The 14,919-nt window shown below is 41.5% G+C and overlaps 1 protein-coding gene across 1 annotated transcript in view; it reads left to right on the forward strand.

Annotated features, from left to right (window-relative positions):
* PHACTR2 (phosphatase and actin regulator 2) overlaps positions 1-14,919 on the forward strand; it is a 124,247-nt gene that overhangs the window by 68,318 nt on the left and 41,010 nt on the right. The window contains exons 4-6 of the mRNA XM_069487731.1: positions 751-909; positions 6,769-7,008; positions 11,061-11,598. Coding sequence (XP_069343832.1) covers positions 751-909; positions 6,769-7,008; positions 11,061-11,598 — 937 coding nt within the window. The remainder of the gene's footprint in view (positions 1-750; positions 910-6,768; positions 7,009-11,060; positions 11,599-14,919) is intronic.

The following is a 14,919-nucleotide window of genomic DNA, read 5'->3' on the forward strand; positions in this document are numbered from 1 at the left end:
TTATTCAAAATTTTATTTTCAACTGAGTTTTTTTAAATTCCTCTGTGCTTACTTTTTTCTGTGTTTTTTTTCCTCTCTCATGTTTTCAAATTATTATTAGGCCAATTTAAGTTTTTCATCAGTTATATATAATAATTACCTGAGTGATTTTAATCTTTCCATCAATAAGAAAACAAAAATAAAATTAGCCTTGCTACCATCTTTTCCTTGAACATAGACTAACAGTTATAGTACTGTGTGAAGTTAGCACACCTTATATGTAATATAGTCTGGAAACAGTGGTACTTAGAAATTGTCATATTCTCCCACCAATTGTTTGTATATGTAATTACATTTCATGTTATTTGTGTATTTGCATTCACCTTGTGTTTTTTTGGTGCTTGTTAAAATGTTTATTCCATTTTCCAGATTATTCCTTTCACCATTCTGTTTCTGAATGAGAAAGAGACACTTAAGTATTGACTTCAACCAAACCTAAGGCACTCTGCTGCCCTGGGATTGTGTAATTAGGATAATTATTCCTACTGTCTTGAAATGGCACACGGATATTCCTTCCATAGCTGCTTTCTCCCAACACTAAGGACTTTCTAGCTCTTTTGTTTTGAATAAATTATTTGGTGAAACAGTGCAGGATGGATTGGGTTCCCAGGCACTGAAACGTGAACCTAAATCCTACCATCCTAGTAACTGGAAAACTTGTTTTTAAGAAAGCATCAAGTTAGACATCTAGGTGTTTCTTTCCCCTTTTAGATGGAGATGTAACAGTTAACTTTGAAAATTCAAACGGGCACATGATACCCATCGGAGAGGAATCTACCCGAGAGGAAAATATAGTAAAGTCTGAAGAAGGTAATGGCTCTGTTTCTGAAAAAACACCACCTCTGGAGGAAAAGGCAGAAGATAAGAAAGGTAAAATAAAAGAGAACCTGTATTATTTACTTTAGTACAGCTCAATGTCTAGAACCAGGTCTTGGGCTCCAAATAGGGACTCTAAAACCAGCAAATTCTGCAGAGAGAAGGTTTATAAATACAAAGAAGAGAGAAATGATAACTAGTGAAGAGAAATGGGATGATTTTCTCAGGTAGATGCGTCCATTTTTTAAGCACACTATTCGATTTTTTATTATTAAAGAGGGTTAACTAAAGGTAATAGTCTGAAGGAGTTACCTCTTTAATCATTAGAGATGTATGAGAATATTATACTTTTCTTAAGAGCTTTTTCTCAGGATCTTAAAAAAAAAGTAAGAAATCTGAAGATCTTTCTTTGCTGGTTACAACTGGCCCCTGTGGGCAGCTCAGCATGGAGGAATATCAAACCCCATGTGGCTCCTTCTGCCCAGCACTTTCTCTCCAGCAGTGGGAACTTGGCAAGCGCCATCCACATTCCCAATATCGTAGGTTCTAGACATTTCTGAGAGAGATCCAGGAATAGTTCCCAGAGATGGCAGAACTTTGGTTGTTCTGTTGGCCGATTGCCACAGCCTCTGCTCCGAGGGATTTGCCTATGCAATTGGCTATTTCAAAATGTGCCAGAGGCAGTTATGTGATTCCCTGAAGGCTTCTTTAGAGACCTTGGTTTCTAAAGTGAATATGCCGTGGTAGAGTGAGATACCTGCAAAATACGTGTCTATCAGGGACCCCCAGAACCTTCACAGTTTTGGTCATGGATTGATTACATCTCAATACCAATGCTATAATGTGCAGGAGGAACCTCAGGGCTTCAAATTTATACAAACCTGAACTGAAACTCCCATCAGGAAAGATTTTGTTGGGAGATCTTAGATGACTCCATGCAGCATAGAAAGGAATCCTTGGAAAATAGACTATTTCCTGTTTTATAATGTCTGTCTCTGAGTTGGATGGCCAGATTTTGTCAAACCTAGTTCTGTAGGCATTTTGAGACGCTTAGGAACTTCTCTTCCTCCGTCGTTCACCTACATTCTCTAAAAACAAAGGGAACAAAAGAATATTTGATGGCCCTATTAAACACACAGCTGTAACTTAAAATCATCTTCTCTGGAAGTCTATAACCATTTGTTATTTGCATATAAATTAGTCTTTAAAAGTTTTAGGGGCCAGGTGCGATGGCTCACGCCTATAATCCTAGCACTCCGGGAAGCTGAGGCAGGAGGATCACTTAAGGCCAGGAGTTTGAGACCAGCCTGAGCAACATAGGAGAGACCCTGTCTTTACAAAAAAAATACAAAAATTAGTTGAATGTGGTGGCACTCGCCTGTGGTCTCAGCTACTCAGGGAGGCTGAGGCAGGAGGATCACTTGAGCCTGGGAATTTGAGGTTGCTGTAAGCTATGATGATGCCACTGCACTCTTCTTGCCCAGGCAACAGAGCAAGAGACCCTGTCTCAAAAAAATTAAATAAAATAAAAAATCTATTCATCTAATTCACCTACTCCTTTAGCTTGGAAAAAAAAGTTTTAGAAGCCTATGTTAATAATCTGTTGGAAATTCATTATTTTGCTTTATTTCATGGAGCTTTACTTAGCCTTGTTCTATTGAAAAACAAACTAGTTAAGCTTATGAACACCAATTATGAGAAATTAACAAATTGTAACGATAATATTCCTGGAACATAAAGAGAAAGTACGCTTAAATACATTTGAAAGGGATTTAGTTGAAAGTATTAATGTAAGGAGGGACATTTTTGGTTTTTGTTTGTTTTTAGTCTTGCTGTCCTGTCTCACCAAACTGTTAAATTCCAAGTCCATCTGTGGTTTGTTCCTGGTGCAGCCTTCTCACGTTCAAGAATCCCATCCTCCATCATGTAGCAGTGCCATTCTGGTGCTCACCTGGTCCACGAGGGTGTCAGTCACTGGACTGGCCAGACTTCAAAGCAAGTGTTTCCCTTATCAACATAATGAAAAGTTGCTGACAGTTTTATGTGAATTCACTAGCAGGCCTTGATGTTCTAGAAAGAAGATGGCAGACCTTCTAGGTTCGTGAATAGTTGAGGCGTTTTTCTTTTCTTATTTTTTACTTAGAATTGGTACATTCAGTTCTTTCTGGTCAGAGAAGTTCCAAGAGAACCCCTTGCTTGACTAGGCAGTACCTAAGCCGATGGGAGTGCTGGAAGGGCTGACGTGCCACTAATGAGGCGGCGTAGCCCTCCCATTGTGCCGACAGTGCACACGCCAGAGCCACCCTGATAATGAGAAGAAATGGGTATGAAACCACTTCCTGACACTGAAAAGAATATCACCCATAACTAACATCATAGTGTATTATGTTAAATAGCAAATGCTTTATGAACAGTTTATAAGTCAACAGTTTATTTTTCTGGAAAGACACATTTAATTCTGAAAACTCACCTGAGATTCACTTTTGTCTCTGTTCCTCTTCTGGTCTCACTCCTCGTGTGAGCTCACTATCATGCCCACTCACCATCTCATGGTCTTAATTCACCCTTTATTTGGGGAAACAGTGCTCCCCTTCCTTCTGCATTAAGGCAACTTAAGAGCACTGCTTTGTCTATTAACTGGTTATGTTTGCAAAGTCACATCATATGCCTTTAAAATCCTAGAGACTTATACCACTTTATAAGACAATATCTCAGCACTTTAATATTTGAAACATCAGTGTCAAAGAAAGCAAAACAAATGGTAAGTGATGTCCTTTGCACTTGCTCTGTGGGTAGCTTCCACCCAGGACAGGCGGGTATCTCTGGAGCTCCTGAAGGCAGCTGATGATACAGTGGTCTTAGGCCTCCTCTGCAAATGCTGAGACTTCTTCCTTAAGGTCTTCAGGGCACTTAGTCTCCCATCATTGTTTCTCAGCAAGTGCCCTTAAATATATAACAGCAGAAAAACCGACCTGCTATCTGTGAAATATAGCTTGATATTAAATAGGAGAAATCTGAAAATTGATATTATTTCTATTGAGTTATTATAAAGGGCTTTCCATGAATTAACAAATGATGAACAGTTATTTGTTCCACAAAGAATAATGAGGGTCTACCCTGGTTAGACTCTACTGGGGTCTAGGAAAAGAGGAGTGAAGGAAAACTGGCCTTTGCCCTCAAGCAGATCATGGCCTATGAGGAGACCAGAATGCAAACAGGCAATTGCAGTGCAAGATGCCAAGTGCCATGCAAGGCCTGAGGGTGGTGAGCCAGGGGAGCTTGCAGCAGAGGCCACTTCTGGTTCTCAAAGAAAGACATTTTTAAACTAATAACCGAAGGAGACAAGGAAGTAGTCGAGTGAAGGAGGGGAATGGAGCAGAAACGCATTCTAGGCAAGGTGAAGAAGGGACGCGGTGCCTGGCCTTGCTCTGAGTATTGCTGAACTCAACCCTTCAAGTGGCAGAAGGAGCCACGTGTGGACATCTGGGAAACAGCTTATCTTCCAGACGTCATTGCTGTGCCGCACGGTGTCCTTGTCCAGCCAGAATGAATAGGCAGCCCTTTCTGAACCTCCTCTTGAAATGATAATCCTTATATCCTGCCTTTAGATCATATGATAATAGTAAAAATACAACTCGACTTAATTCCTTACCTCCCAGATAGAAGTGAAGAGTCTGTTTTCTACTGATTTGGGTGTCAATAGCTAATAGCCAGTCAGTGGCATTCATTGAATAGACAGGGTGCTGAGAACATTGTGTTTGATGGGATATAAAATTTCAGACAAAAGGAGTTTGTAATTTAGTCAGAAAAACATACAATTTGCACACTCACATGCACCACCCCCCACAAACACACACGACTTAAGAATCACCAGGGTGACAGACACTCAGAGGTAGGTGGTAGAGTTCGAAGAGGGAGGAGGCGTGGGCCATCTTCCCAAGGAGTCAGGAGAAAGTCTGTGTGTGGTATGTCCATCTTCTCCCCAGCAAGGATTGTCCTTCCCAGCTGTCATAGAGCCACCCATCTCCTCCTTCCCAGACCCAGAAGCTGGATACTTTGGTGTCTAACTTTAGAATGTAAAACCTTACGCAGAAAGAAAAAATATCCCTCAGTGATATGCCGTGAAGCGAGAGGATAAGACATGTGGAGCTTATAGTATGGAAGAGGGTTAAGATCTCAAGTGTTGCAGATCAGTTTGGTCTCACCATGGACAGCATCGTTGGGCTTGGTCTCTACACATTTCGGTATTATGCTGGGGGCTAAAACTACAAAGACGTATTTAAAGAATAGACTTGGGCCCTATGTCTAAGTCAATGTATATTTGTAGGTTGTACGTTAAAATAAAATGTTTGAGGTGTGTATCCACTTGTATCATCCTCAACACTGACTCTTGTGATTATCTGGCCTGGTTCAGACCAGCCGGGTTTGGAGGGCCACTACATATGATAATAAGCAGCTTAGGTGAGGAGACAAGATGTAAAAACAGAAAGGCAAAAAGTGCAAAGTAGCCTCTGATAAATGTTGAATATGTGGCCCACACTATAAGGCCGAAAGAGTGTAGAGGCGGGAAAGGTCAATCTGGGCCGCAGTGACTTGCAGTGGGGGGAGGGGAGTGTTTCGCGGCTGAGGCAGGATAAAAGATGAACTTTTAAAGAAAAGTTTTATTGATTGCCTACTGTAACTTAAGTCGTTATTATGGTGGTTATATATGTCTGGATTGATGGGAGCGTGGTAAAAAAAAGAGATGTTTACATTTCACACCAACAAAGAAACAAAATAATAGAAATAATACTAAAATGTGATATATTCCGATATTAAAACCCTTTCTTGCTGCTTCATTAATGGGAGGACATACCCAGTGAAGGCTTAGTCTTGTCTTAACACTGTCATATGTTTTTCATTGTGTTCCATTTTTAAAGAAGTGCTGCTTAGCTCTTTGGACCAGAACCATATTTTAGTTTATTTTCATTTCAATCAGTCACTGTTAGAAAAAATGTGATGAGAATATATGAATGAACCTTCAGCATCTCCACTTTCTTTCAGTAGCAGGAGACGGATACTCTTTCTCTGCCATTTATGCAAAATCTTGGCAGAGGCTCCTGTTCTTACCTGTGAGTTTTTCTATGAATTTTAACTTTTGTCTTTTCAAAACCATTATTTGTGTTTGCATTATAAAACAAACCCAGATAATTTTTGGATTCTGCACCCTCTGTACCTGTAGCCGTGACAACATCTGCGAAGGGCAGAGGAAGTTATTGTAGAACAGGAAGCTGCCACTGTACTGGGAGAGCTTGAGAACATTTTAGAAAATGATTCATTCTTCAGCACATTGTACCTCATGTGAAAGATTCTCCAGAGTCTCCCTTAGCTTAGAAGAGATTGATTTTTGACCACAGTAAGACTGAACACAAATCTTTTTCCGATTGATCGGGCTCGAGTTCTCGAAGGTAACTGAGTCATGTGGTGGCTGTGGCTGTCGGTCCTCACCCCACGGCAGCGGGTGTAATGTGCTCATCTGCCACCCTCCGGGGGCCTTCAACTTTGTTACCTCTGTTAAATTTAAATTTAGCAGTGAATGCCCACGTCATCATCCAGCAACCACAGATTCAAGGCTGGACCTAAGGCCCCTGACCCGTGGACGTTTATACTCATCCTTGACATAACTTCATCAAAGTAGCTTGTGTAACCCAATTTTATCAAAGCAGTGATTAATGTCCCTGGAGAGTACACCCCAGTTTGTCTTTCAGCCTTTGCTTTTACCCCAAACTTTGCTCTTTCTGGTGCAGAACTCCACGTGGGGTCCCAAGGGCCAAGCAGCTACGCTTTGTATCACTGTTGTCATATGTCGTGCTCCTAATTTTTATATGGTGTGTGTCTGTATCAGTCTGCCTCTGTTCGCTTTCTCATTTATAGAGAACACTGAAAACCACTCTGAAACACCGGCAGCTCCTGCTCTACCTCCTTCAGCTCCTCCTAAGCCTAAACCCAAACCTAAACCCAAAAAAACACCTGTGCCTCCAAAAGGGGCCACGACTGGGGCCAGCCACAAAGGTGACGAAGTGCCTCCCATTAAAAAAAATACCAAGGCTCCTGGTAAGCAGGCCCCCATCCCTCCACCCAAGCCAACAAGCCGAAACACGACCCGAGAGGCTGGTGAGTATGCCCCTGGTGCCCTGCGGGGTTGAGTCTAGGGTGCTTGGCTCTGGGATGGGGCTCATTGTTTCTTCTAGGTGTGATGGTCTTTTGGGGCCTTAGGACATGATACCAGTGGATTCAGCTTTGACACAAGGAGGTTCCTTTGTTGCTATCTAGTAAAGAAAAGTCAACCAGTTGATTAGCTCACCTCATTAGTTTTTGGGTACATATACCTCTTTCATCTTGAGTATCTACCATCTGCATATGGGACCCAGTTGAAGGATACAGGGAGTAGCATGCCTGATGAATGACAGTGATCTGGTAGAACATTATTTAGACATTGACTGACCTTCTGCCTATTAGAGTTTATGGGTGGCTTTTTGGCTTGGGTTTTCTTTCAAAATATCTGAGGTTTGCATATAAAAATATGACACTTACATCTTTGGCATATTTTCTGGATGTTAATGTGTTAAGTTTCCAGCATCCATAGTCATCTTCCCTTCTGATAAATGACAAAGGGTTTGTATCACTTGGCTCAGCTCCACCCAGCTACTTTGTACCATGGTCAGAACGATTTCAGTCTAGTTGAAAGTTACACACTTAGTCCCCCGCCACCCCCAGAGACTTCAGTGTGTTATGAGGCAAAGCATGTAGTGTGGTGTGGTTACAAATTGCTATTACGGATCACCAGCGGATGTTTGACTGATCTACAGTAACTTCATGCAATATGTATCCAGCCTTCCCTTGCAGTCAGATGTGCTAAATGCAGAGTGGAGCTCCCATTCTTCCAGTGAAGTGGAATAAAGATGCCTACGGTGTGGTCTAACTTTTAAAAGGACATTAATCAAAGTCCACAAGCTCAGTGGCTTTTCCCCATTAACATGTGCATAAAAGTTCTGCTGTGCTAGAGCACATCTTATTTTCCTTAAAATCAGCAGCATCTTTCTATCAGTTGACTCCCAGGATTTGCCCTGGTGTTGATCTTTTTCCCCTCATAATTTATCCCCATAATGCTCAAATTCAGAGTGTGGTTTAGTCGACAGTGTGACAGATCTCTGAATGCAAATGGATGTCCCTGTCTTCCTGCCTTTGGACTTTAGCATCTGGGTCTCTTCTAATAAGCTCTAAAATGAAATGTTTCGGAACGATGCGCCTGCAGTGCCCGTGGGCCATCTCCTCAGGGACCAGCTGTCCTCACCCATGAGCGTTCATGCTTGGTGGGTTCTGTGTGTGTTTCCCGAACTGCTCTGCGCACCCTGGGAGCAGTGCTTGCAGTGAGGAAGGCACTGAGAGCCCCAAACCATCACTCTGTCGTTGGGGATTAAGATCCTGTCTCACGTACACTTCCCACTTCCTCATTCCCCACGTGGTATCGGCTCACCGTGGACTTGGCTTGGGCTCTCTTTACTTCTCTCGGAAGAAAGCTGATGATTGACACAAGAGCAGGGGACAGCTTTCATGAGAGATTTTGAGTTATTTCCAGATATTTTACTTGAAGATTTATTAATAGACTCATGATATTCCTAGGAGAATAGTACAGTCATTTTATTCATTGTATAAGAAGAGGCCCAGCAGACCGTTAGTGTAAATAAGAATGTGGCTATTCCAGGGACTATTACAGAGAAACAGAGGTGGCATTGAAGTATACCAACAAGCCCATCGCACAAGGATTCTTTGATCAAATATTGATAATATTCCTTCAGAATCCTACTGCTATTTCATGTACAATCGCGTACAACTCCCTGCGTGCTGACTTTGTTTTATTTGAATAATGTTGATCTTTTGGAAAAGTTAGTTTAAATGCAGCTCTTGATTTTTTAGTCCAGTGTTTTATATTGTTAAAACAGCTATCAGTTAAAATTCTTCCTCCATTAGTAAGTTAGTATAAGCCTCCAGATAACCAGATACCAGTTTAGAATATTCAACTGCTTTGCCAGGCAAGTAAGGTAAAATCTTCCTGATTTATTCTTTCTCATTGTTACACACTACTAACAATGAAAGTACTAAATTAACCATGGGCAGGTGTCATTTATTTTTTTAAAAAAATTATGGCCTTAATTTAAAGTAATTTAGGCAACATGGTTCATTTCAGCAAAGTCCTGTCATTTTAGGAGATTCTTAAGAAGAAATATAATGTGGCTTGAATTTGCACTGCAAACATTGAAAAAACAGATATCTTTTTCCTTAAGCCAGGCTAAGATTAACTTTTCTGTTAGAAAAGAAGGAATTTTCTTTTAAAAATTATTAGAAGTGATATGTGGAAGGGATTCTGTTTAACTTACCAAGGAAAATAATTGAGCATGTTTAGGCATCAAATCCTTATTATCTTTGTTGTGAAAAGTAAATTTAGAATGGACTTAGCTTGAAGGAGTTTGCCTAATGAGTTTGACTTGTAAGCAATTGAAGGTTGTTAACTATAGAGATATATTAACAGGTCCAGATTTGGGGAAGGGGGATTCTAGTTACCATGTATATCTAAAATAATACAGACTCCAAACCATAGGGACTCTTTTTAAGCCTGGAACCTGTCGCAGAATGAGATTGGCTTTTTTAATATATCAGAATTAATGAAGTTTTACATCTCATTGTCTTCCTCTCTTAACCCTCTCTCGACGTCAATAAAGTTATACCTGGAGGTAAGTTACAGTAGCATCTGTATGCATGTGGATTGGCTCCACTGTATGAACAAGATATTTTCTAATAGATCTGTGAAAGATAGTTCAACTTCTCATGAAAAAGAAGGAACATACAACATTATAATAGAAGAAGCAGTTAGGAGAAATGTATAGATCATACAGGTCATGAAACGAAAGAGTAATCTCATAGGAGTTTAAATGTATATCCTAAGATGACATAAAGAAAGGATAATTAACCTTTTTTTTCCTGAAAATGGTTTGGTTGAAAGTGGCCCTATTCAGAAGTAGGTAAATATACCAGGATGACCCTTCGATGAAGATCCTCTTGGAACATAAACCATATAAACCTAAGGAAGATTACATTTGCAAAGGTGGAATCAGAAGACCTTGGAATGATATTCTTTCCATTTACATTATTTAGGAGCTACTCATGTAAATATTTTTTGTAAAAAGAAAGTTTTTTCCTGCGTTCTGATATTTCGAAGGGCACTTGTCTTTCTTGTGTGACATGTGTTCCCTGTGTCCCGTCACTACTGCAGGTGGAAGTATGGACCAGCATGGCGAGTTTCTCCAGAGCTGTGGGAACAGCTGGTTTGGAGTTTGCTCTTTCTTTTTTTCCCCCAAACAGGGGCTTGCTGTGTCGCCCAGGCTAGAGTGCAGTGGTGCAATCGTAGCTCACTGCAACCTCGAATTCCTGCACCCAGGATCCTCCTGCCTCAGCATCCCAGGTAGCTGGGACTACAGGTGTTCATACCATGCCCACCTAATTTTTTTTTTTTTTTCTGTAGAGAGGTCTCACTATACTGCCCAGTCTGGTCTTGGACTTCTGGCTTCTCCTGCCTTGGCCTCCCACAGTGCTGGGATTACAGGCGTGAGCCACCACGCCCAGGCTGAAGTTTGCTGTTTTAGCAGTAGGATGAATGAATGTGCTTTTGACCCAGAAAGGAGCTGGTGATATATACCCCAGCCTCTTCTGAATGCAGGCGGGCGCTCCACTCCCAGAGAGACATTAGAGAACATGCATAATTTACGATGAGTCCAGTTGTGCACCACACCAGCTAGCTACTGGACGCTGTCCTCTACGCGCCATGATATCCCTTCTTCAGAGAATACAGGGCTTTTTCAGGTGAAAAAGCCTTGTCCACAGGACAGGGAGCTGAGGATTTTCCCTTTGACTGGCTGAGGTACAGACTAGAGGAGGGAGAAGACAGAGGGCGCTTGTCCCTCAGAGTTTTGCCATAAGCATCACTTGCTCCCTCCTAGATTGGGGGCAGAAAACAAGACCATTGTCATTATCAGCCTATTTTCTATCATTCATTTGTTCAACAAATTTTAAAGGGAACATTTTAAATGCCATTGACAATTACACTTTGGTTACTTTATTTAAAAAGCATCCTAATCTTCGATTTTTAATGCAGAATCTCTCTATTGTAGCTGGTTCCTCTCATTCAAAAAAACCAAGTGGCTCCAAAGCATCAGCTTCACCATCTACTTCGTCCACCTCCTCTCGTCCCAGAGCTTCAAAGGAGACAGTTTCTAGCAAAACAGGGACAGTGGGGACCACAAAGGGTAAGAAAAAAACTGGCAAGCAGCCCACGACTTCTCGCCTGTCCTCGGACACAACCACTTCTGGCGCATCCGACCTTACGGGAGAGCCTTCGGAGAGCGGAGTGGAGGGTCTCACAGCCGAGCAGACTGTCTCTGGGGCTGAGGAGCGGACCACAGGCAAATCCAAGTCTACAGTCCCTCCGCCCCCTGTGGCTCCACCGCCTTCTCCCCCCGCCTCTCCTGTCCCTCTCGAGGATCAGTGCGTTGTCGCCCCCGACACTCCACTTGTCCTGGTCAGCGTGGGAGCTGACCTGCCCGTCTCTGCCTTAGACCCAAGTCAGCTTCTCTGGGCTGAAGAGCTGACGAACAGAACCACTCTCCACTCAGGCTCTGGCTTAAGTGATAGCAGAGAAAGTGCAAAATGGTGAGTCGGGCACAAGCCCCATATTCCATCTGAGTACTAAAGTTCACTGATGCATTCTGTTGGAAACGAAGGAACCTGGTTTGCTTTCTTTTATAATTTAACCTACTGAATGTTAGGTGAGCACACGTGTGACCCAGGCATTGGTGTTTCAGAGCCCTCGCCCTGGGAACGCCCGGGACTGCTGGAGGAAATGACATTGGTAGCGCCGATAAACACCTCTTCAGATCTGTGGTTTTCACGTCCCTTCAGAAACTGCTTCAGCACTGCTCAGTGGTCCTTGTTTTCGTCCCTAGAGAGTTGCCTTCTCTTTCCTCACAGTTTTTATTTGAAATCTTCACCCCTTGGGTCCAGATTGCTCACCCACCGCTGCCCGCCTCATTTCAGCAAGTTACTTAGCCTTCTCCTTCTCCAAGGGCATAACGACCATCAGGAAAGAACTCTCAAATTCAAACTCCTTTTTCTCCAACCAGCATGGCCCCCTTTCTTGTCCCTTTAATTCCCCACCCATCTCAAATGTTACCTCCTCTGTGAAGCCTTCCAGTGCTTCCAGACAGAATTGATTATTGTCTTCTATACTCGGACAACCTCTTTTTTCCTACCTATGGGACAGAATAGCCAACTTGTCTTATTTACCACGGTGTCCCCAGCAACACGTTCAGAGTCTAGTATGCTGTAGGGACTCAAAAAATGCACAGTGAATTGTTGAATGAAGATGAAAAAGTGAGCGAAGGTCGTTATAGGAAACTCAGCCTACTCAGCATGGTGGAAGCTGTGTTGAACATGCGATGACCTTGGTACTAGATTTTATAAATAGGGTATAAGGGAAGATAAAAGGTAGTGAGTGGTCAAGTAGGCTTCATTTCACTTAAGGTGACCAAATGAGTCAAGGAACTTGATGTTGCTCCCCCCACCACCCAGTTTCCCAGGCCAGAAACTGGGGTTCATTTCAGGGTACTCATTCTCCTTCCTTCCTTGTGTCTTATCACTCACAAAGTCCTAAAAATACTCTACTTACAGGTAAATAGGACATGTTAGCCCACCTGTCCACAGGTATGAAGAGAGGTCTGTCGGAGTATAATAGACACATCTGTCAACTCTGTCTAGGGAAGGCTTGGAGTTCTTAAATCCAAACTCTTCTCTCCTATATTGAAGAATAAAACCTGCATTCACTCTTCAAATCATTTAAAAGGTTCTATTTCAAAAAATTCTGTTATGTTAGACTTTTTCAAAAAAATTTATTATATTAAAGTAGTTTTGATCAAGAGACTAAAATATCAACTTTAACTATTTAATTGTGGATAATAACCTTCATTCATTGAATACTTATTTAATGTCAGGAACTAAGCACTGTATATATATTATCAGTTGATTCACAGATGTCTTCCCTGAAGTCTCCCCATTTTATACATAAGAAAACTGACACTCAGAGACACAAATAGTTTGCCCAAGATTGCCCGCTTAGCAGTGGCAAAGCCAGAGTGCAAACCCACATTCTGTGCTCTGAATAACTTTATAACTTTTCCAGAGCAATTGCTTCTACTTCTATTTCTTTTCTGTTAGTTTCTTGTTTCTTTGTTTTTGTTTTATCATTTTGGGCACCAAAATTTGAAGGAAAGCCAAGGAAAGATTAATAAATGCCAAACTACAAATTAGTTTATTTGTTTGACATTTTAATAAAAGATAGGGGAAAAGACGATATTGAAATGAATCATTGTGGCATCTGTCTTAGTCCATTTTGTGCTGCTATAACAGAATACCTGAGACTGAGTGATTTATAACAAACAGAAATTTATCGGCTCAATCTTCTGGGGGCTGAGAAGTCCCAGATCAAAGTGCTAGCACTTGGCAAGGACCTTCTTGCCGTCATCACGTGGTGGAAGGTGGAAAGGCAAAGGGCACGCCGGAATGAACCCACTCCCGTGAGCCCTTGTGAAAATGGCATTAATCTACTCGTGAGAGCAGAGTCCCCATGACCTAAACACCTCCTGTTAGGCCCTACCTCCCAACGCTGTTGTATTAGGGATTAACTTTTCAACACATGAATTCTGGGGGACACACTCAAACCACAGCAGTGTCCTTCATACTTCCAGCACACAGGCAATGTCTTCCTTTAATCATGGTATTTTCCAGCATTGCAGTCACTTCCAGCATTTAGAACTGAGCATTCATTCTTTCAGCATATGTTTTTTGCTTGCATTTTCTGTGCTGGGCAATGTAGTAAGTGCTAAAGATACAACAATGAGCAAGATAGGGTGGTTGAAAGTAGTTTTTACCAAAATATCATCTTATATGCCCAGGAGGTATAAATGTTTAAGGTAATGTCTGAATTTTGGAAATAAGTTGAACATGTGGGTTTATTGGTCAATATACTAAAGAATAGGGTGCAATATATAAAACGCTTCCTTAGATAGTCTTAAGCATTCTGAAAGCTCATAGCCAAAGGTGACCCCCCTCTGTGCAGTTCATCTCCACAGACATTCAGGGAGTGCACTCAATTGTGCCAAGCACCATGCTGCTGCGGGGCTGAATATCTGTCTTGAGCCCCGGCGTGTGAAGAATGGTCAGACAGAAGAGGTGCGTGTCTGTTCTGTTTCTACTGGAACTATGTGGAACTATGATCAGAGGGAGAGAGCTCAGGATGTCATTCAACATTGAGGATGCTTAACATAGATTTTCCTGTCAGTCAGGGTAGCTATAACGTTTTCCTAGAAGAGGTCATAGAGATTTTGTTCTCCATATATTCTTCAAAACTAAAAATTTAAATTACAGTTCATTCTACAGGCATGGTTTGTGTTTGCTCTTGAATTAATGATCCTGGAATAAGTAGTCTCCCAAATTTCCATCCAAATTCTTTCTTCCTTTTTCAAGTGGATATTTGAATTAGAATTTCTGGCTCTTAGTCACTTGCTTTACTTAGAACTTTCCCTGAGTTATGTTTAGTCAACTAATGTATAAAAATCTGTCATCTTATGAAGAGACTTCTGTTAGGAATACAAATATGAAAACTTGAACACACTGGCTGCCACACTAGAAAAAAAATTTTTTTTTTCCCTTGGGGCCGTGTTGTTTTATTACAAAAATAGAATAAAAACTTCAAAAACAAAGTAATCTTTTCTAATTTAATGAAAAATTTGTTATTTTTCATTGTTTTCTGTGCACGAGTTACATGCGACTTGAAAAATAGTTCATGCTGCTCCCAAAGTAAAGGGGCATGTGAGTTACATATGCTTCGTGAGGCCCTGAGCTCAAAGCTAGTGTGAGTTAAATACAACTCACATGGCAGTTAATATTAAGTGGGGCAAGTGGTTATGTATAAAAATA

This window comes from Eulemur rufifrons, chromosome 15 (assembly GCF_041146395.1).
Source record: "Eulemur rufifrons isolate Redbay chromosome 15, OSU_ERuf_1, whole genome shotgun sequence".
Classification (NCBI taxonomy): domain Eukaryota; kingdom Metazoa; phylum Chordata; class Mammalia; order Primates; family Lemuridae; genus Eulemur; species Eulemur rufifrons.